The sequence below is a fragment of the Copadichromis virginalis genome, linkage group LG18 (genome assembly GCF_057382275.1).
Source record: "Copadichromis virginalis isolate Kocher_CV1m ecotype Utaka linkage group LG18, C_Virginalis_male_GT1.1, whole genome shotgun sequence".
NCBI classification, from domain to species: domain Eukaryota; kingdom Metazoa; phylum Chordata; class Actinopteri; order Cichliformes; family Cichlidae; genus Copadichromis; species Copadichromis virginalis.
The window spans coordinates 9,365,712-9,391,744 of NC_140635.1; the positions used below are offsets into that span (position 1 = coordinate 9,365,712).

Consider the following 26,033-nt stretch of genomic DNA (forward strand, 5'->3'; position numbering starts at 1 on the left):
AATACAGTTTCAGTCAGTGGCAGACCTGTAATATTTGACCTGTACTAAATGAGTATAATAGTATTTGCCAGTGTGGCAAGCACGTCCCATTTTACTTAGAGGTTAACTCTAATGGAGCCAATGTTGCTATGTGAACTTTGCTCCAGATACCATTCCTGCTATCCAGAAAGTACATCATGAAAAGCTATTCGTGTACATGCAGAACACCCAAAACAACGCTTAACAACAGTGCAATCCTCTATGCCAGGGGTCTCAAACTCGCGGCCCGCAGGACGATAGTTTTTGGCCCCCACCTTAATATGAAAATTTAATGTTAGTGCGACCCGCGAGTTTGATAATGTATTTTAATGTATGACGTATGGAGTGTTTCTTTCTTTTCTGTACCTGGCTGGCTTCCTCCTTTGGGCAAACGCGGACATTCGCCCCAGCGCGCTGCGTTCACAACACTTCAAAAAAAGTTTTTTTTTTTTAAGTTGCTGCCCAGCGGGACATTATACGTATATAGATTTATACACACGTCAGTGGGATTTTTAGTTATTTTTTCACAGTTATTTTTATTAATCCCTCGGGTGGGTTCCTCTGGGAAATTCGATTTCCAAAAAAGCACAGCACCGACAGAAGTTACAGAGTTATACACACACACATATATATATAAATACAGAGACAATATAAATAAAATATACGAAGGGGATAAATAGAATAAATAGGAATAAAAATAAAAATACAAGTGAATTGCACATTTCAAGTATTGAGTCTATATCAATCTGTATTACAGATTGATTAATTTTCTTATTAATTCTTAATTTGCTTATTTATTTTTCATATTTTGTGTTAAAAAAAAAAATAAAGAGATTTGCGAAGATTGGAATTTTTTAACCATGCCTTTCTTGTGGAAAACCTAATGCGGCCCAGCCTCACCCAGACTCTGCCTCCAGCGGCCCCCAGCTAAATTGAGTTTGAGACCCCTGTTCTTATGCATTTCTGACTAGAGCTTTTTTCGTGTGTCTGACTCTCTTCTGACTACAAATATGTAGGACTGCTTTCTTTCATTTGCGCAAAATCTCTCAAATTAGAAACATCCTGTTTAAGAGTGATGTTGAAAAACTAGTTTATGCATTATTACTTCTAGGCAGAACTACTGTAATTCATTATTATCAGGCTGTCGTAAAAATTCCCTGAAACACCTTCAGGTGACCCAAAATGCTCCAGTAAGAGTACTGACAGGGAAAGAAGGACCATATTTAAGAAAAAAAAATCCAAAACAAAGAAGTGAGAGTTCAGGAGGCTAGCGGCAGAGACACAGCAGTTAAGAGGGCTGACCAGGAGGCTGGCAAAGAAAGACGGAGCAGATCTGGAGGCCGACCATGACCATAAAGATCCTCGGCTGACAAGACTAGAGACCGTTGTCAGTTTATACGTCAAGGACCTCCTCAATCACACTAACACTTCTTCTGTAGAGGAAATAGAGTCTGGGGATGAGGTATATGAGTCTGGGCACTGAGGCAGTCTTTGGTGGGAGGACCCCTAGGGAGGATTTTTATGAGAATCAGCACCCCCAAGTCTGAGGCCATGTTCCTCAGCTGGAAAAAAGTGGAGCGCCCACTCCGAGTTAGGGATGAGTTGCTGACCCAGGTGAAAGAGTTTATGTATCTCAGGGTCTTGTTCACGTATCATGAGAGAGGGGATTTCTTTTTTGATTCCTTTTGTCTGTACATTCATGTCCTTGGTTTCGGTCATCTCTCCTGATCTTATCATTCTATAGGAATGTATTTAGGTTTAATGAGAGTAAAAGAATATTTAAGCGTTAACATGAAGTGGAAACTTGAACATTTAAGTAGTTGTTCATGCTTTGAAGCAGCTAGAAAGAAGAATTAAACTGTCTAATCCAGGGAATAATTGTATTAAACATAAAAAACCTTTAATTTAAATCCATCCATCTAGAATTTACAAGTTTAAGGCTTGGTAATTTAGTAACATCACGTAAGATCATGAGATGAAATCTATTGGGCCGAGCTAACTGCGGTAACGCGTTGACGCCATGCAGCCCCATGCAGCGGGCGACCCGCATTAACTCGCTAACGGAGATTTGCCGAGTTAATGCGGTTATGGCGTTAACGTGATTTTAACGAGACTAACGCTGACAGCACTAGAAAATCTAGAATAGAAAATGAAATTATCATGGTTTTGGTAAGAGAAATTAAAATTACCAAACTGCATGAAACTGAACATTAAAACAAAACGTTAAAGGGAAATTTTCATTTGTATTTTTTTCTTCCACACAGTCTTTTTGGATAGCAAGGATTGGAGTGTGTCAAGGTTAATATATCACATTTATCTATACCAGAGTTGCAAATGTTTAACCGAAAACCAAAGGCACATTCTGTTCTTCTACAAATCCTTACCATATCCAAATTCAAACGTTTGAACTATCGAGCCAAGCGACCCGCAGAAAATAACTGCTAAAGCACTTGCAGAGAAACTGGACAGACTGCAATGTGATAGAAAAGCTAAATTAAATAAAGCTAATCATCTACAAGAGAGTATATGAAAATAATATCTATATTGTAAGTACATCACTAGATATAGATAATAGTATCTATATCTATATGGTTCAAGCCTCAACTAATGATTCTGTTGCTTTGTGTAATGAAGCAAGAACTATTCATGGTTCTTTGATCTGTGTGTTACCAGATGATGAAAATGAAAAGCATGAAACATGGTTTAAAGCAAAAACAATGTGTTATGATGAGTTTATTTATGAAGTGAGTGAATGGTTATCTGGTTGCGAACATTTGCATTTAAAATATTGGTGTTGATGATGGTGTTAATCCAGAGGACAGTGTTTCAAATGTGGCTGGTAAGCCTTCCATCATTAAAAGGTCAACTAGTGGTAAAATAAGGACGATCTGATTTCCTCGTGTCAGCATTGTTCCCACATCATCATAATTAATGTTGTTCCAGGTTCAACATTGCAAGTGACCAATCACCTTCTTGTGACGTAATTCCTTTGCGACTTCGAAATACCCGCCTTCGATTATTTCGAAATACAAGTGAAGAAGCGAAAAACCGCCGCCTGTCCGCCGAATTTGAAGTCAATTCGCCTGTCCGCCGAATTTGAAGTCAATTTAGGATACTTTCCTTTAATAAACGGTAAGCATTATACATATGTTCCTCACTTGGCTTGCTGTTTGTTTGCTAGCGATAGGCTACTTGACGACAGCATTAGCTAACCAGTGTTCTCTAGACCAGCGTTCCCCAACTTTTTGGGTGTTTCGTGGCCCGGGGGTTGGGTCAGGCAAAATTGCAGTAGCTTCCCTGATCATTTTACAAACATAAGTGAAGAGAATCTGGACTAAAAGGCCTAGACTTATGGTTGTGTGCTGAATCTATGAATCAAACTATCACCTGGAAACATAATTAACTGGTCCATAGCTGTGAAACTGGACATGAGTTCTTGATTCTATGGAGATTAACAGTAATCCAGAAATTTACAAATTTGTCCTGGTACATCGCGTAAATGTTGTCCCAGGGACATCGCGTAAATGTTGTCCCTGGGACATTGTGTAAATGTTGTCCCTGGGACATCATGTAGAATTTGCCCTGGGACATCGTGTAGATGTTGTCCCTGGGACATCGCGTAAATGTTGTCCCTGGGACATTGTGTAAATGTTGTCCCTGGGACATCATGTAGAATTTGCCCTGGGACATCGTGTAAATGTTGTCCCTGGGACATCGTGTGATAGCTTGTAAATAATGGAATGAAAATTATTGATTGTTATTAACTTGTGAAAAAGAAGTGTAACAAATCCACATGTTATGTTCTTACACCCTTACAGAAACTGTGACTCCTTCACAATGTCAGGTAAATGTCAACTCATGTTGAATAATCAACCAATCAAGCCTTTTATTATCACATGCAATGTTACACGTACAACTGCAATGAAAATTTCACCCCCTTCTGACCATACATATATTGCTTAAACATCACATTGGGAAGACAGGTCGGAAACAGTTAGGAAGGTCAGAAAACAATTTAATTAATAGATGAGGAGGAGAAAAAAGAACTACAACCAGACAAAGCTCCTAGAAGACTGAAATGGATGATGGTTGCAGCATGCAAAAAGAAAATGATATCTGTTGACTACAGCATATGCTTTCTCACAGATTACCTTGTGGGAGTAGCTGGACCAAACTCTATTGGTATTTCAAGTTTGAAATCCCTGTTTGACCAGACTAACATTTCAGATGAGGTACCTCTTGACATAAAAATCCTTTTATGTTGTCATAAAACTAATGTTAAATTCTGCTTTAAATACACTTTATTGTACAATTTACTTAATGAATCGTATTCCTTAGTTCTGTTTTTATTTATATCTATTTATTTATTTGTTTTATAAGGTAATAGATGGCCTAATCTATTTGCAGTGTGAGGTATGTTGAAAAGCTTGTTTGATCATAATGACATAGCATGTTTACGTTTTTTGTAATGTATTTGAAAACATAGGTGTATTTATGTTATTTTTATAGAATTTCCCTCACATTTATCCAATACCAAGCCAAATCACTGGAAAAATTTTGGATGGGTCCACAAGAGCACAAAGTGCATACTTTTTGAAGGTATGACTTGGACTGTGGTAACTATGTTCTTATCACAAAGGGTTTATAAGTTGCCACTATAAACAAACAGCATTTTCCAAAATTGAAGCCTTGTCAGAAGAACCTGAAAAATACCTTTCTGAAACCTTTTCTGTGTAAAGACTTGTTCAAAAGCAATGCACACAGATTAAAACATTTCTGTCTTGGCCAACTGATAAAGAACACCAAAAATTGAGTGGTGCGTGTTGAGTCTGTGGTCTTGATTTGTTTTGTACACACTATAGAAATTAATTAATGTAAACCAAAAATGACACTTTCTATATGTTTGTGTATCTGCAGAATTAATTACAAGTCTCACCTGACAAGCTTTTGCAGTTTTGCAGTGTCATTCTTGACAGAAAAACATACTTGTCACATTATTTTTATTTCCAGAAAAACATCTTTCAGATGTATGAGAAATTGATTGGAGCCTGTCTGGAAAACGGCAGCCACTGGACCTTGTTTGTAAGTTGCACAGATTTTGCACTCTCTCTAGTGCATGATACTTTTCAGTGTCCCTCATTAGGAAAGCTCAAGGCCCAAGCCTACCATATCCATCTTTTTACAAAACAGTTTTGTGACATACCCAAGAGGACCATAGTCTATATGAATTCATTTGGCGAGTCGGAGGTCAGAAAAAGTGCGGTGTTGAAAAACTGGAGGTAATTAATTAACATATTTAACATAACATATTTAATTTAATTGAAATCATTACCGAACGTGGTTATTGATTTCTCTATATGCTTTTTATTTGTAATAACTGCGATCTCTCAGCTCATTTGCTTCAGCAAGAGGCTGCGCTGGAGAGTGGACCTTGTCACATGTGAGCCACCCACATCAACAGGATGGGAACTCATGTGGAGTGCATGTCATAATGGTACTGAAAACTATAGCTTTAACCTATATAAGTAATGTTTACATCTTTGCCTATTCAGTTTTTAAAGCCTTAGAGGCAGGATGGTAAAATCTCAATTTTTTTTGTAGATTGAACCATTTCAGCAGTAATGCTTTGCTTTGGTTGCTCTGTTTTTTTTTTTTTTTTCTCGGGGGGGGTTAAAAACAAACAAACATTTCTTTGTTAATCTAATTCTTTTTGTTCTTTTTTTTTTTTTTCTTCTTCGTCAATTATTAGTTTGCCCAATCTCTCATTGACGGTAAAACACAAGTGGAGGAGTACAACACTGAAATCACAAAGCTCAGGTCCCGACTTTGCCACTACTTATTTTCCTCAATAGGTAAAGATAAAATGAGCTGCCTTCTTTTTCTCTAACATTGGAAAATGTAACTTGTACTTAAACAAATTATATTTTGCAGATCGAACTAGGAAGTGCAGTCAGTGCTGGTGTGTGATTGCAGCCAAAGACCGGGTACACTATGACATGTCCTTAGCCATATAGATTGTTTATTTAATGGACTTTGTTCATTTGTTTTTTGTTTGTTTATTTCTTCTTCTTTTTTTTTTTTTTTAAATTCACAGGTGCAGTGCCAGAAATGTGGTGCATACAAGCACATGCGTTGTTCAAAGTCTGTTTGTGGCATCTGTATCTTCTGTGAGAGTAAGTCACAATATAACTAAACAATGTCCAAAAATGTTTAAAGTGAAATTTTTTTTCGTAATTTTGCCTTTGCACACCAGGACTGTGTAATTAAAGTGGACGTTTCAAGATCCAGTTTTTACACAAAACTATTTTAGACATAACTGTGTCGTATTGTGGGGATTTCTCTTCACAATTAAATTGATATAGTGCTGTTTATATCATTCTTCTTTATGTAACAGCACAGTGCAGCACAGCAGAGGGAAAGGAGTTGTGCAGCATAGTGGGTGGCTATACAGGAGGAGCAATAGAAGTAGCCAGTGAAGAATGTCATCAGGGAAAGCATCAGGCAGCGAATGACAAAGGAAAAGTTCCTAAGGGAGAGAACATCTGCAGCAAATCGACAAGTAACAGTGAGATAGGAAGACTGACAGTCAGAGATGAAGGTACACAGACTGAAAGAGATGAAGGTACACAGACTGAAGACAACGAAAAAGAAGCAGAAGTATACGGCACAAGTCTGAGTACAGATAATGCTGCTGCTGATGATGTTGACAGGATCGATGCAGATACAGAATTCCAAACTGATTCAGAAGGAACTAGTACAGTTTACAGAGTGCATGGTCGCTTATCTGTACCAAGCTCAAAAAAGAAAACCTACACAATAACAGAAGACGAGATCAAGCGCAGAATCAACGCAGAGAACATGTCAGTTCATGTTTTCAGAGGTTTGATTGGGGTAGGTATACATTTCGTGATTTTGATGTCACCTGAAATAAATCCGGGTTACTCGTATCAATGAAGTGACAATGTGGCTGGAAATTGTGCATTTGCTGCAACATATACACAATTACACCATGTAAACAAAAGCATTTAACTTTGTGCGCGTGTGTGTCTCTCTCTGCTCTTTTGGTGTTTGCACTTTTTCTTTTTTAGGGCCGTAAAGCCAAACTGCCCGCAATGATTCTTGACAGGCCTAAGAAGGCCAAAACTAAAGTAACAGTGTTTAGTGTTCTGAGTGAAGAGGAGGCTGGGGAGCTAGCCCTCGGGTTTGCCGGAAGATTGGCCTGCGATGTCACAACAGACATGGTCTGTAAAGGCATCGACCATTCAAGTGCTGATATGACAAAGTAAGTTAGTAAAACAATATGAAAGTTGTATCTTTTTTGGTATTATTTGTCATTTCCCCGTATTTGGGTTATTGGTGTAACATTGTTAATCTTACTTTCTAATAACAGACAGACTCTTCTCAAAATCCAACACAATCTTAAACATGAGCTGACTGATTCCTCAACCTTCAGTTTGCTGACACACACCTTTGGCCCCGCTGCACTGGATTCTGTCATTTCATTCCTGTGTGAAAAACTTGATCTTGTCTCTTAAATAATGAAACCTTTTGTGACTTTTGTTTGTTCTGTAAATCAGAATCTTGAAAATTGTTCATTGTTGTTCTAAGTTTGTGTTAACTATTTGGCAAAAATGATTGGTTCCTAATCCAAACAGCATAATGACTGTTCTAACACATATCTTAAAAATGCTACAAAGAAAGAAAATTATCACATATGTTTCAATATGAATGTAATTGTGTCACACTCGGTTTGTAGTAGCTTTCCTGTTTTATTTTGAGTTTTGGTATGTTTACACTGTTATTTTTATTTCCCGTGTGTTCGTCTTCCCTTATTAGTTTTACTGTATTTAATTAGTCTGATTTAATAACTTATAATTATTTACTTTCCAGTGTGTATATATGCTCCTCGTTTGGATTATTGTTTGTTTGAGTTCTGCCTGTCTTTTCTATTAAAGATTTGGACTTTTGGACTATTAGTGGACCTCGTAGGTTTTTATTCTGTTCAATTGGTAATTGACTGGGTTTAATTTAGTGGCCTGGAAAACAGGCCGGAGGGGTCTGGTCATTTTAACCCCCTAAGACCCGAAATCTTCCATGGCATGCATTTTTAATTTCTCTTTGATATTTGGGCCGATTGGAACCCGATGAATGTAAAAAGAAAGAATTACCAGGTTTTGTTTTTCTTTACCTAATTTTTGTTTCTGAGAAAAATGAGAGCCACATATGAGGACATTAATTTGAAATTTCGATAGAACAGTTGCAGTATAATGTCCTCATAACTGTATATCAGGCACTTGTTGATCAAGATTTAGTATTTTGGTCTAAATAACCCAAAATGTGATGTCCACATGTGTGGACGCCAGGCTGGAGTAAAGTGTTAGAGCTATTTATACCTATGTAAACTTTGATCTGTGTGTTACCAGATGATGAAAATGAAAAGCATGAAACATGGTTTAAAGCAAAAACAATGTGTTATGATGAGTTTATTTATGAAGTGAGTGAATGGTTATCTGGTTGCGAACATTTGCATTTAAAATATTGGTGTTGATGATGGTGTTAATCCAGAGGACAGTGTTTCAAATGTGGCTGGTAAGCCTTCCATCATTAAAAGGTCAACTAGTGGTAAAATAAGGACGATCTGATTTCCTCGTGTCAGCATTGTTCCCACATCATCATAATTAATGTTGTTCCAGGTTCAACATTGCAAGTGACCAATCACCTTCTTGTGACGTAATTCCTTTGCGACTTCGAAATACCCGCCTTCGATTATTTCGAAATACAAGTGAAGAAGCGAAAAACCGCCGCCTGTCCGCCGAATTTGAAGTCAATTCGCCTGTCCGCCGAATTTGAAGTCAATTTAGGATACTTTCCTTTAATAAACGGTAAGCATTATACATATGTTCCTCACTTGGCTTGCTGTTTGTTTGCTAGCGATAGGCTACTTGACGACAGCATTAGCTAACCAGTGTTCTCTAGACCAGCGTTCCCCAACTTTTTGGGTGTTTCGTGGCCCGGGGGTTGGGTCAGGCAAAATTGCAGTAGCTTCCCTGATCATTTTACAAACATAAGTGAAGAGAATCTGGACTAAAAGGCCTAGACTTATGGTTGTGTGCTGAATCTATGAATCAAACTATCACCTGGAAACATAATTAACTGGTCCATAGCTGTGAAACTGGACATGAGTTCTTGATTCTATGGAGATTAACAGTAATCCAGAAATTTACAAATTTGTCCCAGGGACATCGCGTAGATGTTGTCCCTGGGACATCGCGTAAATGTTGTCCCTGGGACATCGCGTAAATGTTGTCCCTGGGACATCGCGTAAATGTTGTCCCTGGGACATCATGTAGAAGTTGCCCTGGGACATCGTGTAGATGTTGTCCCTGGGACATCATGTTAAAGTTGCCAGAGACATACCATATGAAAGTTTAGCTTCTTTTAGCCCCTGTTTGTTTTATATTATTTTATATATATATTTTTTTTAATATTATATTTAATATTTACATTGTATTGCAAAAAACCCCAAAACAAGTTAAAATGAATTAATGAATATTGACTAATTAAACCTTCGCTATTTTTCCACCAGAAATGGACGACATAATTAGAAGAAGTGTTCTGAATGACGAAAAAAAAAAGAACTGGAAAAGACACACAACTTTGTGTGCATGTGTCACAATGCCAGGAGGACCCATTCAGTGTTGTGTTAGAAAAATTGAACTCATTAACCCTTCATGGACATTATAAATGTTTAACTGTTGCCTCAGGTAAAGACAGGAAAAGAGACTATTACAAATTCAACTGCATCAGAGCTGGGGAAAAAAGTCGAAACAGCTACAGAGCAGTGGGCTGTAAGGCCTATGTTTCATTTAAAGTACTCAAATGTTGGAAAGACCACACAGTCATCGTGCAGCGTACATATGATAAGCATGATGGGCATGATCCTTCGGACCCAAAAGACGCACATTTCAACAATATTTCCAGTGATTTGAGGAGGAAGATTGAGGAACTGCTTTCCCTTGGAACTAAGCCAGCCATCATACTAACCGAATGTCATAAATGGGCCAAAGAACATGGACACAGAGATCTTCACAACAGAGAGCATTTTGTCACACCACGTGACATTGACAGTGTTAGAACCTGCATGATGAGGAAGAAGCACTTTAACTGTGGAGACAGTCAATGTGTACATACCTTACTTAATGGAAAACATCAAGAACATGTTCTCTTCTATCAACCATACACATCTGACCAAGAACTAATGATTATTTTGCAGACACCTGTAATGAAATCAAACATGGAGAACTATGCAAAACAGTTAGTATTTGTTGACACCACGCACTGCGTTAACCAGTATTCATTTCCCTTATTCACACTTGTTGTAAGAGATGATCATGGGCATGGAGTCCCTGGCCCTGTGCTTCGTACGTCGCTTACTACATCCAAGATCAAATGAAACATCCAAGACCAAATCATCGCGCTAACTCTGAGCTCGCTATTCCGGTTCCCCGAACACACCTGTTGTTGACGATTAGTATAGCTGGATGAAGTAATGTGAGATCACTGGGTGGCCCAACAGGGGCTACGCATCGATAGTAGAAACATTGATCGGCAACCCTTTGATTGGTCGGCGAAAATGTCGAAGGAGCGCGCTCGGTATTTTTCGGCAGCAGAGCAAGAACTCTTGAGTGAGGGATTTCAGGAGTTTCAGAGTTTAATTAAAACGCAAGGGAACACTGCAAAGGCTGCAAAAGCAAGGAGAGAGGGCTGGCAGAAAGTTGCTGACAAATCAAACTCGTAAGTAATTTAATAATAATAATAATAACAATAATAATGGAGTGGATTTATATAGCGCTTTTCAAGGCACCCAAAGCGCTTTACAATGCCACTATTCATTCACTCTCACATTCACACACTGGTGGAGGCAGCTACGGTTGTAGCCACAGCTGCCCTGGGGCAGACTGACAGAAGCCAGGCTGCCATATTGCGCCATCGGCCCCTCTGGCCAACACCAGTAGGCGGTAGGGTAGATTTATCATATCACACCATATTATCCAATATTATATTACATTATATTATATTATAATATGTTATATTATATCCCCTTTCACATTAGAGCCACAACAGGACCCACTAGAACATGGGAACAAGTAAAAGTGAAATATAAGAATATTCTACAGAATGGTAATATTTATCACTTATATTGCTTGTCGTCTCTTGGAAAGAGACCCTGGAATACTCTGTTTGTTTGTTCATAACAGCAACCAAGAAAAGGGCAGAGCAAAAAAAAAAAGACAGGTGGTGGTCCTGCACCCCCTCGTCAACAAGTTGGTTAAGTGAATAATACCCTCACGGGAAAATCGATATCTCTCTATGAGCACACTGTCGCGCTGAGCTAAAGGATCCTGTCTGTCCCGCAATATACGCTGAATTCTGAGGACTATCCTTATCAATCTTGCACCTTCCGCAATGGGTTGCTCGCGTAAACGGACAGGATATGACTGCGACAGACTTCCCAAATCCACCTTCGCTTTTATAGCCGTGGTCTCTCATCTTGATTACACGAAGTAATTTACAATTACTACTCTGAAATATGAATTACATCTGTAATAATCACATACATGTAATAGAATGTTAATAGTACATTTCCCTTTTTTAGGGAATGACCTGTATGTATCTGTGTGAAATCAATAAAAGGATCAAGTGCTGCATTATCTTTAGTTACATTGATGTTATTTATTTATGGTGAAACAGTGGTGGAATATCGCTGTTGCTTTCGTATGAATGACGCGGACATACCTGCGTGGCCGCGATCTAATCCTGTTTACATAAAGTAAACCTGCTCCCCAGCAGGTTTACGCTTACGGCTCTGTTGCTATGACAGCAAGTCCCGGATGGGCTTCGGGGAACCGAACGATCCAGGATCACGCGAAATCGTCAACAATCTCATCCAGCTAACTCACTTAGCGCGGTATGAAGAACAGGCCCCCTGTGGCCTATGCTATTGTCAGCAACGAAAGTCAGAAAACCCTGGAAACTGTTCTTGGAATAGTTTGTGAGCATTTCCCAACTTCCCCGAGGTAAATAATACATTGACAGCTATTAATTTTGAAATAATTCCTTTTCAAAAAAGTTATAACATGCCAGAATCTAATGCTATAGCTGCAGCATGGGCTGCAAAAAAACTTTCCTTTCCAGTTGTTAAAGTTATTCCTATAGGCTGTATGCAGTATTTTATATATCTACTTGTGAGTTGAAATGTTTAATTTGGCATTGAAGTGGTGCTTTGAGATAGCAAAAACATTTTCATACTGTTTAATCTCATTTAGTGTTTTCTTTTTTTCTGTAGAGCATTTATGGTTGACAAAGACTTTGCGGAAATAAATGCTTTGCAGAAGGTTTTTCCAGAGTCAGCTATCCTTCTATGCTGGTACCATGTCTTGCAGGTAAACCACATTGTTTTCTTTTCACGTTGTCTAAGATGCACCTGAAACACATTTTTACAACAGGGTCCTGTTGTTATGATTTGCCTCATTGTGATATTCACCTACTCAGGTTAATGAATATAAAGGGATAAAATGTTGAGTGACTATGTCCATCCATTTAAGACCACAGTGCACTCATCTTCTGGTGGCTGCTTCCCAAAGCTCTTTTTGACATTTAAAAATATGTTTGCCTGGTTGATTTCTGTAATGCACAGGTCCTCTTGTCCAGTGAGTGACAAAGTTATTTTTGGACGTCAGCTTTCTTTTATGCTTTTTGTACAGCTGCTCCTCTGTCTCTCTCTCCAGATTAACTTTTTTTCTCTTACATTCACAGGCTGTTAATCGATGGCTTTCAAAATCAGAGTCCGGGGTCCATGGGCTTTCTAACACCCAAAAGAGAAATGAAATCATTTCTTTCTTTTGTAAGCTGAAAGCTTGCACATCTGTAAGTGTAATTTGTCTATTTCACATTTTGATTTCTTGATTACACTAAGAGCATAATAACTTTCAGTTGCTAAAAAAAGTTACAGAGAGATACAAAATAGATTTTTGAAACAATTTCTAAAACTGGCTTCTTATCTTGCTTATCAAAACAAGTACTTAAGCTGTGCAGAACATCATTGTGTCACCCACTGTGCAGTAGAACTTGTGAGTGGGATTCTTTCACAGACAGATGCTGAAACCAAATATGCTTATAGGTTTAGTGTTCCTTCTTAGCCATTGTAAGGGAAGAAATAATTGCTTCTTAATACAAAAACACGACATATTATTAATAACTTAAAATTCTTAATGTTATTCAATAAAAGGAAAAGGCCTTCAATACATAATATTAAAGATTTCAATAGGTCTGTTAAATGGATTGAAATATATTCTGTTGCATCCAATTCTCTTAGGAGGACGACTTTAAAGCCACATCAGCAGAGTTCTGCCAGACATTTAAGCAATACCCTTTGGTGTGCCAGTATTTTCAGAAGCACTGGGAAGGCATTGGCCACATGTGGTGTGACTACGGCCGTCGCTTCAGTCACGCTCGTTCTGAAACAAACAATGTGATTGAAAGGTATGATTTATTATTTTGACCTCATTCAATTGTATTGCTGAAAAAAAGATATTATGCTTTAATCCAAGAGGCTAAACTGAGTAGGTTCGTCATGTCATTGCCAGAACAGGTTTTAGGCAAATCCTTTAAATTCTAGCAGCGTTTTTTATGTTATCACAACAAAAAACAGAGTAGGTGGATTTGCCTAAATCAGCTAAACCGGCACAGAGCATTCCTTTATAAAAGACGTGTGCCCAGACATCCTCCAGCTTCTGTCTCCTGAGGGGCACCAGACAGGGATGCCCACTCTCCCCCTCACTTTTTGCAATTTTTATCGAACCTCTAGCAGCAGCATTTAGACAGGCTACAACAATTAAGGGCATAAAATGTAAGAACATAGAACATAAAATCAGTCTCTATGCGGATGATGTGTTGCTTTTTCTGCAAAACACACAAACCAACCTCTCTGAGGTAATTACTTTAATAAACTGGTTTTCAAGAGTTTCAGATTATTCAATTAACTGGCCAAAATCTACAGTTCTCCCCATTAACTGCTCCTTCCATAATTCTTCCTCTGCCCCACTGCAATCCGGAAATATTAAATATTTAGGTATTAATATCTCTCCTAAGCTTTCAGACTTAACTAAACTAAACCACATCCCACTTCTAAAGAAAGTAGAAGGCGATCTGACTAGATGGAAATCTTTACCCATATCACTCATGGGAAGGGTCGCCACTATAAAAATGATGATCTTGCCAAAAATAAATTACTTATTTTTGATGATCCCTAACAAACCATCACAAGATTGGTTCAGATCTCTGGATTCATATATTTCCAAATTCCTTTGGAAAGATAAACCCCCGCGTATTAGCTTAAAAACGCTACAAAGAACCAAGGATAGAGGAGGATTAGATCTGCCTAATTTTCACCAATACTTCTTAGCCAACAGGCTTCAGTTCATCTCAGAATGGTTAAAACATACCTTCTTAGTTGAGCCCTGGCTAGATGTTGAACAGGCACTATGCAAGGATCTAGAGATTTCAGACCTACCATTTATTAGCTCAAACATCAAAAGACATGAATGCTTTAAAAGTATCAACATCAGCTTTTCTCTAACAGCATGGTGGGAGTTTCTAAAAATAACGGAGTCTTCATTAATCCCATGCAAACGTACACCTATCTGGAATAACCCTGACATATTACAAAACAATAATATGATTAATTTCCCAGAATGGAGTTGTAAAGGAATTAAATACTTAGAACATATATTAGAGGGAACAGAATTTATTCCATTTGACAGACTAGTTGAACAATATGGGATCAACAAGACAAGGTTTTTAGAATATCAACAAATTAAATCCATAGTAAAAAAGAAATTTAACCTCAGTCAAGTTGAATTACAAACACCACTAAGTGCGGCACATTTTCTTACTCTTAAATCCCCCAAATTATTATCTAAAATATACAGAACACTTTCTAAATTAGATGAATCAATATCCCTTCCTACTGCAAAGTGGGAAGCAGATTTATCAGTCAACCTAGACCAAAACTTCTGGTCTCAGATTTGCTTAAAAACTTTTAAATTAATTAAAAATCCCAGTCTGCAATTAATACAATACAAAATACTTCATAGAGTGCACTATACAGGTCATCGGATGTTCAAGATGGGCTTTACATCTTCCAACAACTGCTCACACTGTCAAGGCAATACACCAGACAATTACATCCACGCTCTTTGGTTCTGTCCACCAGTGCAAAAGTTTTGGCGCGAGATATGTGAAGACTTATCAAAATGTCTGAAATGTAACATTCCAACCTCCCCCTTAGTGTGTTTGTTGGGCAGCTTAGATAATGTCACTTCAGAAAAGAATATAGCCCATATGATCTTCACTGCCCTATGCATAGCCAAGAAAACAGTCCTCATGAACTGGAAAAATAAAAATAATCTTAATTCTAACCAATATAGAAATTATCTATTAGATTACATTAGTCTTGACACAGCCTCTGCCACCACATTAGATCAATTGCTCTGGGCCCCTTTTATCAGCTCCATCACCTAGTGGGGGTGGGGGGTCATAGTTTGGTCCCGCCTTCACTGTTGTGATTGGTGAGGGGGTAGGGACAGGCTTAGGGCGCCGGGGGGTTCCCCGGAGGCATCTTCCTTGGGGGGCTCAACCCGGGGTAGCGGTCACGTCCGGTTGAGGGCTCTGTTGGCTCTCAGGTTACTGTTTCCTCGCGGCTGCGTGCAGCGGGGCTAGGGGAGGGTCTGTGCTGACGGACGCGGGTTACTGACCTGGCAACCTGGCTGCCCCTGGGTGGGTCCGGGATGGGCGTGAGGTTCTGGGGGCGCTCCGTCTCTGGGCTGGGGCCCGGGCCGGGCCTCGGGGGCTCGGGTCCTGGTTGGTGTGTTGCCGGGGTTGTGGGCGGGTGGGTGCATGGGGGCCCGGCCCTGGAGCAGGGTGCCGCCGGTGCATCGAGCCGCCTGGGGGGCTCTTCAACTGGTGGGGGGGATGGTCACATCTTGCAGGAGCTTTCTTCTCTCAGGAACTCTCTGCAGGAGGGGGAGATACAGGAGAGGTGGAGGAAGATCTCAGCCTGGGCGTTTACCGTCTTATGTAGTCTGGAAGATGTGTGGTTGGTGGGGTGGGTGCAGTTTTCTCTGTGGTGGGGTTGGGTGGACTGTCCAGGGCTCTGTGGAGCCGGGGGGCGCTACTGCACTGGGCCCCGGTCTGATGGGCCTGGGCCCCCCTTCCCTGGCGGGTCGCGGAGGGTGGGAGTGCCTACTGGGGTCAGCGGGGGAGCTGGCCCCAGGGAGGGGTTACCTGCCCCTCCCTTCCTTCCCTCCCCATCTCCAGCTGCCTCCCTCTTCCCGCTCCTCCACAACCACCCACACATGCAGGGCCTTGGAGTAGGGGTATGTCACCAGGGTGCAGAGGAGGCTACCCCCCCCCGTCCCCTTCTGGCTGCCTCTGCCTCAATTTTATCCCACAACTTAGACATTCACATTATTCACACTCTCATTACACATACATATAGGATCTTGGGGGTGGGCACAATCACGGAGTCCAAATCACCATCAGGGTGTACACCTCACCCCTGACGTCGTTGCCCACCTCTCAATTTTAAATACACTTAGTCATTGAGGGTTAGCAGGAGGGACTATGCGCTTACCTGCTGCTCCTTGGCAGGTAGCTCCATGCCCTCCTGGGTTTTAATTGCACCTTAGAACACATATGCATCAACACTACAATGAGCGGGTGGAGGGAGGTTTGGAGTCTTCTCCCACCCCCATTCTCTGCGGCCTGCTGGAGCGGGAGGGCTAGTAGGAGGAGTTGGCCGTCCGACTGCGGTCTGGGGTGTGGGGCCTCCCTGCTGCTGCGGAGTCGGGGTGGTCTGCCTCTCCCCACCGCAGGGAAAAGGGTAACACCACCTGGGTCTGGGTGCAATTCCCCCCTCCAGGGGCAAGGGTACCTAGACCCGGTTTGTAGAGTACGCTTGGGGAGTGTGATTGTGTGTACAGCGTCTCTTTATGTCTGTCTCCACGTTGGTTGAGTGTGGAGTGAGTACATATGAGAGCATGAGGGTGGGAATGGATGTTTGTGTCTGTGTGTGCCTGTATGTCTGTGTCTATATGTCAGGTTGGGTATCAGACGCCACCTCTCTGGGGACACCTCAGGCCCTCCAAGGTTTGGAGGCCTATCTCCACCCACCACCACTTCCCCTGCCGGTGGCGGACTCCCTCAGGTGTCGGTGTGTTGGTGGTTCTTTGTGTCTGGGGGTGGGCGTCCGGGTACACACCGGCTCACTCCTTGGCGGCCGCTTGTCGGGGCCTGGGGCTCGCTCGGGCCCCTTTGGAGGTGGGGTGCCCCCGGCCTCTCGGCCTAGGGCTCGGTCACTCAGGCGCAGCTGGGGGCCGGCGGAGCTCACGGGCGCGTCACTGCAACTCCCCCTGACTTCTGCTCCGCGGCTGCTGGGCGAGCCCTCATCTGGGACTCTCCTCAGCTCTTACTGGGACAGTGGCGCGGCTGCCCCTCTGTTGGTCTTCCATGGTCTCTTGTGTTCTGGGGGCCTCTGGATGTCTGGAGTTTTGATCTCCTCCATACCCGCTTCACACCCTGGAGGACGGGGCTGTGGCCCCCCCACACTCCCTAGCAGATCATTACATGGAGAAACCTTTGGAATGCAAGCATGCTGATCCACACAGGTATGCACACATGGGTATTCACAGACGCGGACTAAAGCTTTCTTGGCTGCTGCCTCAAAGCACACTGTGCGCTGTCTATCTTGCGTGCTGCACAATATCGTTTATTACTTAGTAAATACTGATATCTATGACTAGCTAGTTTATTGTGATGGTGCTTTGTTTTCTCTATTATTATTTTGCTCTTTGTTGTTTGCTGTCTCCTCTGTTTGTTTTTGTTTGTTTGTTTTTTTTTTTTTCTCCATACAGGTGACCCAGGAGTTTTTTTTTTTTTTTTTTTTTGTCTCTCTTCCCCCCCCCTTCTCACCGTCTCTTCTCCCCTTTGGTTTTCTTTCTTTCTCTCCCCCTCTCTCTCTCATTCATTCCCCCTGTCCTATTTATTAAAAAAAAAAAAAAAAAAAAAAAAAAAAATGACAAAGGATGAACTGAAGCTCTGCCATCACGTAATGTCGCATACTGCTGTTTCTGATGTCATTTAAAAGAAGAAAAAAAAATATATATATAAAAGACGTGTGCAATAGGTATTCCAATTTTTTTAAAAATAATACAGTCTTGATTAAAACTTTAAATTCCTTCAATTACAGTTACTAATCATTTCAAATAACTGTTTTTCAGATTTTTCCACCGCCTGAAATACCAGTTTTTATCTGGCTACAAGAATAGGCGTCTGGATGATCTGATTGAAGTGCTCCTAGGGAAGGCCGACGACTACTTCTCAGTCATAAAAACCCTGCAAGATGTGGGCCGCATGAAAAACAGGTTTGCTGACACCTTGTCTCAAGTTTCAGACTCTGCTTCAAGACTGATGGAAAGTGGTTGGGCTCTTAAAATTACAGTCAAGAACAGCCATGGAGTTAATGCATATCAAGTCCCATCTGAGTCAAGAGAAGACATGGTGTATGATGTCTGCCCTGTTGAGTCCTACTGCAACTGTACATATGGCTTACGAGGACTTCTTTGCAAGCATCTAGTGTTACTTGCAAAATTAGCAGAGGCTGACAATGACATCTATCCAAACATGGAAACAGACCTTGGCAAGAATTGCAGTGAAAGAAAGGCATTACTTTGTACACTGTGAGGACTTGAAAGTGATAAAAATGCCAAGTTTGTTTGGAAATCTGTGTTTTTTTGCATCGGCTGAAACACTTCAGTGCACTTGTTGTACGTTCTCTCACTATAACACATGTGCTTGCCTGAAGGTGGCTTGTAGCCATTTTAAACAAATGAAAAACTCTCTGAAAAGTCCTCTATCAACTTTGAATGACACTCCTGTAGTTGAAAGCACAGACAAAAAATGCACAGAAGATGCAGTTGGAAAACTAAATGCTGTTTTAGACACAGTTAAACAGTGGGCATTCATTCCAGAGGGTATTACTGCAATGATAGATGAACTGCATACAAATGTCTTAAAAACAAAACAAGTAGGCAAAAGTATATGCCAGTACGAAATAAAGATGACAGATAATGCACGCAAAATTAGGCCATTGTATTCTAGCAAGAAACGTTCGGCCAGCATCGACATTCCAACAGTCTGAAAATGAATGTGAACAGTCGATAACCACTGAAAGAGAGACATCCTCTGGAGAAAATGAAAACCTTTTGGAATACAAAACAAAAAAGAGAAGAGTTAAAGCTAAGTATATGCACAAGTAGACTTTTGTGTGACATTTCAAAGGGACTGCATCCATTACTTCTGTTTATTGAAACCTAAAGCTGAATAGCTGTCTTAACTTTCTGCCAAGGAACAGATGAAAAGAAATTGTTTGGTCTCTCAAGCAGTTGTTATTTATGTGTGTTATTCATTACTTTGGCTTGGTTGCTGTTTTTGATACAAATTCATCTGTGCCCATTGTAATATTTTCATATGTTACTATTTTTATATTGCTATGCATTATAAATAAAGGATTACTTATTACTATTAAAGGTCTGCATTTGTAATTGTTGGTATTATTTATAAAATATGCGCTCTTAAGTTTTTTGCTCCATAAAACGATACCTGTCACTTTTTGGACATAGAGTATCAGCTGTTGAGAATCCTGGCTCATACAAAATAGAAGTAAAAGGTTTCAACATCCAGCCTTTTTATGATTAAATACAAAGTGTAATAACAGAGTTATTGGGGTGTGATTTTGTTAATAGTTAGTCTTAAGTATAAGTTTAATAGTAATGAGTAAGAAAATATAGCCAGAATAATGGAATGAGACTAACACCTGACCTCACACTGAGATTTGGTATGAAGTGGCATGTTTGTGCTAATGCTGACATTGGGGCTCAGAGTTCCTCTGTGTGTATATATTTGTGAACGTTAACTTGGCTAATGTCCAAGGGTTTGACTGCTTTCCTGTTGGATTGTATCACAAAGAACAGGGATAAGAGCACCAGTGGCCGTGCACACCCTCATCTCTCTCCTTCACCCGATCATTAGTGTTGGAAACCGGCATTAGCTCAGAGTAGATTAGACTTCAGTATATGCAAGTGATTTGATTTTATGATTATTTGATTCAGTTTTTTCTGTGTTCAAGCTCAATTACTTTAATAAAATATGTTGAATTCAAACAAATAAATAAACTGTGGACATTACCCTTTTAAACCTTTCTGAAACAAGACAGGTAAAAACCAGTGTATAAAAGTTTACATAGGTATAAATAGCTCTAACACTTTACTCCAGCCTGGCGTCCACACATGTGGACATCACATTTTGGGTTATTTAGACCAAAATACTAAATCTTGATCAACAAGTGCCTGATATACAGTTACGAGGACATTATACTGCAACTGTTCTATCGAAATTTCAAATTAATGTCCTCATATGTGGCTCTCATTTTTCTTAGAAACAAAAATTAGGTAAAAAAAACAAAACCTGGTAATTCTTTCTTTTTACATTCATCGGGTTCCAATCGGCCCAAATATCAAAGAGAAATTAAAAATGCATGCCATGGAAGATTTCGGGTCTTAGGGGGTTAAAATGACCAGACCCCTCCGGCCTGTTTTCCAGGCCACTAAATTAAACCCAGTCAATTACCAATTGAACAGAATAAAAACCTACGAGGTCCACTAATAGTCCAAAAGTCCAAATCTTTAATAGAAAAGACAGGCAGAACTCAAACAAACAATAATCCAAACGAGGAGCATATATAAACACTGGAAAGTAAATAATTATAAGTTATTAAATCAGACTAATTAAATACAGTAAAACTAATAAGGGAAGACGAACACACGGGAAATAAAAATAACAGTGTAAACATACCAAAACTCAAAATAAAACAGGAAAGTTACTACAAACCGAGTGTGACACAATTACATTCATATTGAAACATATGTGATAATTTTCTTTCTTTGTAGCATTTTTAAGATATGTGTTAGAACAGTCATTATGCTGTTTGGATTAGGAACCAATCATTTTTGCCAAATAGTTAACACAAACTTAGAACAACAATGAACAATTTTCAAGATTCTGATTTACAGAACAAACAAAAGTCACAAAAGGTTTCATTATTTAAGAGACAAGATCAAGTTTTTCACACAGGAATGAAATGACAGAATCCAGTGCAGCGGGGCCAAAGGTGTGTGTCAGCAAACTGAAGGTTGAGGAATCAGTCAGCTCATGTTTAAGATTGTGTTGGATTTTGAGAAGAGTCTGTCTGTTATTAGAAAGTAAGATTAACAATGTTACACCAATAACCCAAATACGGGGAAATGACAAATAATACCAAAAAAGATACAACTTTCATATTGTTTTACTAACTTACTTTGTCATATCAGCACTTGAATGGTCGATGCCTTTACAGACCATGTCTGTTGTGACATCGCAGGCCAATCTTCCGGCAAACCCGAGGGCTAGCTCCCCAGCCTCCTCTTCACTCAGAACACTAAACACTGTTACTTTAGTTTTGGCCTTCTTAGGCCTGTCAAGAATCATTGCGGGCAGTTTGGCTTTACGGCCCTAAAAAAGAAAAAGTGCAAACACCAAAAGAGCAGAGAGAGACACACACGCGCACAAAGTTAAATGCTTTTGTTTACATGGTGTAATTGTGTATATGTTGCAGCAAATGCACAATTTCCAGCCACATTGTCACTTCATTGATACGAGTAACCCGGATTTATTTCAGGTGACATCAAAATCACGAAATGTATACCTACCCCAATCAAACCTCTGAAAACATGAACTGACATGTTCTCTGCGTTGATTCTGCGCTTGATCTCGTCTTCTGTTATTGTGTAGGTTTTCTTTTTTGAGCTTGGTACAGATAAGCGACCATGCACTCTGTAAACTGTACTAGTTCCTTCTGAATCAGTTTGGAATTCTGTATCTGCATCGATCCTGTCAACATCATCAGCAGCAGCATTATCTGTACTCAGACTTGTGCCGTATACTTCTGCTTCTTTTTCGTTGTCTTCAGTCTGTGTACCTTCATCTCTTTCAGTCTGTGTACCTTCATCTCTGACTGTCAGTCTTCCTATCTCACTGTTACTTGTCGATTTGCTGCAGATGTTCTCTCCCTTAGGAACTTTTCCTTTGTCATTCGCTGCCTGATGCTTTCCCTGATGACATTCTTCACTGGCTACTTCTATTGCTCCTCCTGTATAGCCACCCACTATGCTGCACAACTCCTTTCCCTCTGCTGTGCTGCACTGTGCTGTTACATAAAGAAGAATGATATAAACAGCACTATATCAATTTAATTGTGAAGAGAAATCCCCACAATACGACACAGTTATGTCTAAAATAGTTTTGTGTAAAAACTGGATCTTGAAACGTCCACTTTAATTACACAGTCCTGGTGTGCAAAGGCAAAATTACGAAAAAAAATTTCACTTTAAACATTTTTGGACATTGTTTAGTTATATTGTGACTTACTCTCACAGAAGATACAGATGCCACAAACAGACTTTGAACAACGCATGTGCTTGTATGCACCACATTTCTGGCACTTCACCTGTGAATTTAAAAAAAAAAAAAAAAGAAGAAGAAATAAACAAACAAAAAACAAATGAACAAAGTCCATTAAATAAACAATCTATATGGCTAAGGACATGTCATAGTGTACCCGGTCTTTGGCTGCAATCACACACCAGCACTGACTGCACTTCCTAGTTCGATCTGCAAAATATAATTTGTTTAAGTACAAGTTACATTTTCCAATGTTAGAGAAAAAGAAGGCAGCTCATTTTATCTTTACCTATTGAGGAAAATAAGTAGTGGCAAAGTCGGGACCTGAGCTTTGTGATTTCAGTGTTGTACTCCTCCACTTGTGTTTTACCGTCAATGAGAGATTGGGCAAACTAATAATTGACGAAGAAGAAAAAAAAAAAAAAGAACAAAAAGAATTAGATTAACAAAGAAATGTTTGTTTGTTTTTAACCCCCCCCCCCCCGAGAAAAAAAAAAAAAAACAGAGCAACCAAAGCAAAGCATTACTGCTGAAATGGTTCAATCTACAAAAAAAATTGAGATTTTACCATCCTGCCTCTAAGGCTTTAAAAACTGAATAGGCAAAAATGTAAACATTACTTATATAGGTTAAAGCTATAGTTTTCAGTACCATTATGACATGCACTCCACATGAGTTCCCATCCTGTTGATGTGGGTGGCTCACATGTGACAAGGTCCACTCTCCAGCGCAGCCTCTTGCTGAAGCAAATGAGCTGAGAGATCGCAGTTATTACAAATAAAAAGCATATAGAGAAATCAATAACCACGTTCGGTAATGATTTCAATTAAATTAAATATGTTATGTTAAATATGTTAATTAATTACCTCCAGTTTTTCAACACCGCACTTTTTCTGACCTCCGACTCGCCAAATGAATTCATATAGACTATGGTCCTCTTGGGTATGTCACAAAACTGTTTTGTAAAAAGATGGATATGGTAGGCTTGGGCCTTGAGCTTTCCTAATGAGGGACACTGAAAAGTATCATGCACTAGAGAGAGTGCAAAATCTGTGCAACTTACAAACAAGGTCCAGTGGCTGCCGTTTTCCAGACAGGCTCCAATCAATTTCTCATACATCTGAAAGATGTTTTTCTGGAAATAAAAATAATGTGACAAGTATGTTTTTCTGTCAAGAATGACACTGCAAAACTGCAAAAGCTTGTCAGGTGAGACTTGTAATTAATTCTGCAGATACACAAACATATAGAAAGTGTCATTTTTGGTTTACATTAATTAATTTCTATAGTGTGTACAAAACAAATCAAGACCACAGACTCAACACGCACCACTCAATTTTTGGTGTTCTTTATCAGTTGGCCAAGACAGAAATGTTTTAATCTGTGTGCATTGCTTTTGAACAAGTCTTTACACAGAAAAGGTTTCAGAAAGGTATTTTTCAGGTTCTTCTGACAAGGCTTCAATTTTGGAAAATGCTGTTTGTTTATAGTGGCAACTTATAAACCCTTTGTGATAAGAACATAGTTACCACAATCCAAGTCATACCTTCAAAAAGTATGCACTTTGTGCTCTTGTGGACCCATCCAAAATTTTTCCAGTGATTTGGCTTGGTATTGGATAAATGTGAGGGAAATTCTATAAAAATAACATAAATACACCTATGTTTTCAAATACATTACAAAAAACGTAAACATGCTATGTCATTATGATCAAACAAGCTTTTCAACATACCTCACACTGCAAATAGATTAGGCCATCTATTACCTTATAAAACAAATAAATAAATACATATAAATAAAAACAGAACTAAGGAATACGATTCATTAAGTAAATTGTACAATAAAGTGTATTTAAAGCAGAATTTAACATTAGTTTTATGACAACATAAAAGGATTTTTATGTCAAGAGGTACCTCATCTGAAATGTTAGTCTGGTCAAACAGGGATTTCAAACTTGAAATACCAATAGAGTTTGGTCCAGCTACTCCCACAAGGTAATCTGTGAGAAAGCATATGCTGTAGTCAACAGATATCATTTTCTTTTTGCATGCTGCAACCATCATCCATTTCAGTCTTCTAGGAGCTTTGTCTGGTTGTAGTTCTTTTTTCTCCTCCTCATCTATTAATTAAATTGTTTTCTGACCTTCCTAACTGTTTCCGACCTGTCTTCCCAATGTGATGTTTAAGCAATATATGTATGGTCAGAAGGGGGTGAAATTTTCATTGCAGTTGTACGTGTAACATTGCATGTGATAATAAAAGGCTTGATTGGTTGATTATTCAACATGAGTTGACATTTACCTGACATTGTGAAGGAGTCACAGTTTCTGTAAGGGTGTAAGAACATAACATGTGGATTTGTTACACTTCTTTTTCACAAGTTAATAACAATCAATAATTTTCATTCCATTATTTACAAGCTATCACACGATGTCCCAGGGACAACATCTACACGATGTCCCAGGGACAACATTTACACGATGTCCCAGGGACAACATCTACACGATGTCCCAGGGCAAATTCTACATGATGTCCCAGGGACAACATTTACACAATGTCCCAGGGACAACATTTACGCGATGTCCCAGGGACAACATCTACACGATGTCCCAGGGCAAATTCTACATGATGTCCCAGGGACAACATTTACACAATGTCCCAGGGACAACATTTACGCGATGTCCCTGGGACAACATCTACGCGATGTACCAGGACAAATTTGTAAATTTCTGGATTACTGTTAATCTCCATAGAATCAAGAACTCATGTCCAGTTTCACAGCTATGGACCAGTTAATTATGTTTCCAGGTGATAGTTTGATTCATAGATTCAGCACACAACCATAAGTCTAGGCCTTTTAGTCCAGATGCTCTTCACTTATGTTTGTAAAATGATCAGGGAAGCTACTGCAATTTTGCCTGACCCAACCCCCGGGCCACGAAACACCCAAAAAGTTGGGGAACGCTGGTCTAGAGAACACTGGTTAGCTAATGCTGTCGTCAAGTAGCCTATCGCTAGCAAACAAACAGCAAGCCAAGTGAGGAACATATGTATAATGCTTACCGTTTATTAAAGGAAGGTATCCTAAATTGACTTCAAATTCGGCGGACAGGCGAATTGACGGGTATTTCGAAGTCGCAAAGGAATTACGTCACAAGAAGGTGATTGGTCACTTGCAATGTTGAACCTGGAACAACATTAATTATGATGATGTGGGAACAATGCTGACACGAGGAAATCAGATCGTCCGTAAAATAAGCACAACATCCTCTGCAAGAATAAAAGAAAAGCCAGAAAAAGCTCTGTAACACACATACAGTTTCTAGGTCTGACCAACAATCTCCATCACCAACCAGTGTTGCCTTCTACTTTTAAATATCCTATGAACCTCAAGTAAAGCA

At 39.7% G+C, this 26,033-nt stretch overlaps 3 protein-coding genes across 3 annotated transcripts; 2 read left to right on the forward strand and 1 right to left on the reverse strand.

The window, feature by feature from the left end:
* Positions 1–2,871: 2,871 nt before the first annotated feature.
* On the forward strand, positions 2,872–7,994 carry LOC146687253 (uncharacterized). Its single transcript, XM_085440046.1, has 9 exons — positions 2,872–3,150; positions 3,837–4,250; positions 4,399–5,297; positions 5,410–5,512; positions 5,768–5,870; positions 5,950–6,002; positions 6,113–6,191; positions 6,413–7,300; positions 7,409–7,994. The coding sequence occupies exons 3-8, from the start codon at positions 5,044–5,046 to the stop codon at positions 6,970–6,972; spliced, it is 1,152 nt and encodes a 383-aa protein (XP_085296172.1). The 5' UTR covers positions 2,872–3,150; positions 3,837–4,250; positions 4,399–5,043; the 3' UTR covers positions 6,973–7,300; positions 7,409–7,994.
* Positions 7,995–8,642: 648 nt separating this feature from the next.
* On the forward strand, positions 8,643–19,668 carry LOC146687254 (uncharacterized). Its single transcript, XM_085440044.1, has 7 exons — positions 8,643–8,900; positions 9,605–10,432; positions 11,995–12,095; positions 12,365–12,461; positions 12,835–12,945; positions 13,394–13,560; positions 18,357–19,668. Exons 2-7 carry the CDS (start codon positions 9,638–9,640, stop codon positions 18,817–18,819), a joined length of 1,734 nt encoding a protein of 577 aa, XP_085296170.1. The 5' UTR covers positions 8,643–8,900; positions 9,605–9,637; the 3' UTR covers positions 18,820–19,668.
* A 1,128-nt stretch (positions 19,669–20,796) lies between these two features.
* On the reverse strand, positions 20,797–24,926 carry LOC146687255 (uncharacterized). Its single transcript, XM_085440045.1, has 11 exons — positions 24,546–24,926; positions 24,365–24,397; positions 24,179–24,268; positions 23,499–23,767; positions 23,284–23,386; positions 22,922–23,024; positions 22,790–22,842; positions 22,600–22,678; positions 21,882–22,378; positions 21,491–21,684; positions 20,797–21,382 (listed from the first exon to the last, which is right to left on the reverse strand). The coding sequence occupies exons 1-11, from the start codon at positions 24,693–24,695 to the stop codon at positions 21,238–21,240; spliced, it is 1,716 nt and encodes a 571-aa protein (XP_085296171.1). The 5' UTR covers positions 24,696–24,926; the 3' UTR covers positions 20,797–21,237.
* Between the last annotated feature and the right edge of the window lie 1,107 nt (positions 24,927–26,033).

Coding starts and splice junctions, on each gene's coding strand:
- LOC146687253 (XM_085440046.1), top strand. CDS start 5,044: ATGTATGAGAAATTGATTGGAGCCTGTCTGGAAAACGGCAGCCACTGG. Junction 5,871..5,949: donor CTACTTATTTTCCTCAATAG/GTAAAGATAAAA, acceptor TATATTTTGCAG/ATCGAACTAGGAAGTGCAGT. Junction 6,003..6,112: donor TGATTGCAGCCAAAGACCGG/GTACACTATGAC, acceptor TTAAATTCACAG/GTGCAGTGCCAGAAATGTGG.
- LOC146687254 (XM_085440044.1), top strand. CDS start 9,638: ATGACGAAAAAAAAAAGAACTGGAAAAGACACACAACTTTGTGTGCAT. Junction 10,433..11,994: donor GGCATGGAGTCCCTGGCCCT/GTGCTTCGTACG, acceptor CGCGGTATGAAG/AACAGGCCCCCTGTGGCCTA. Junction 12,096..12,364: donor CATTTCCCAACTTCCCCGAG/GTAAATAATACA, acceptor TTTTTTCTGTAG/AGCATTTATGGTTGACAAAG.
- LOC146687255 (XM_085440045.1), bottom strand. CDS start 24,695: ATGATGGTTGCAGCATGCAAAAAGAAAATGATATCTGTTGACTACAGC. Junction 24,269..24,364: donor TAATCTATTTGCAGTGTGAG/GTATGTTGAAAA, acceptor TTATTTTTATAG/AATTTCCCTCACATTTATCC. Junction 23,025..23,283: donor GTGGAGTGCATGTCATAATG/GTACTGAAAACT, acceptor GTCAATTATTAG/TTTGCCCAATCTCTCATTGA.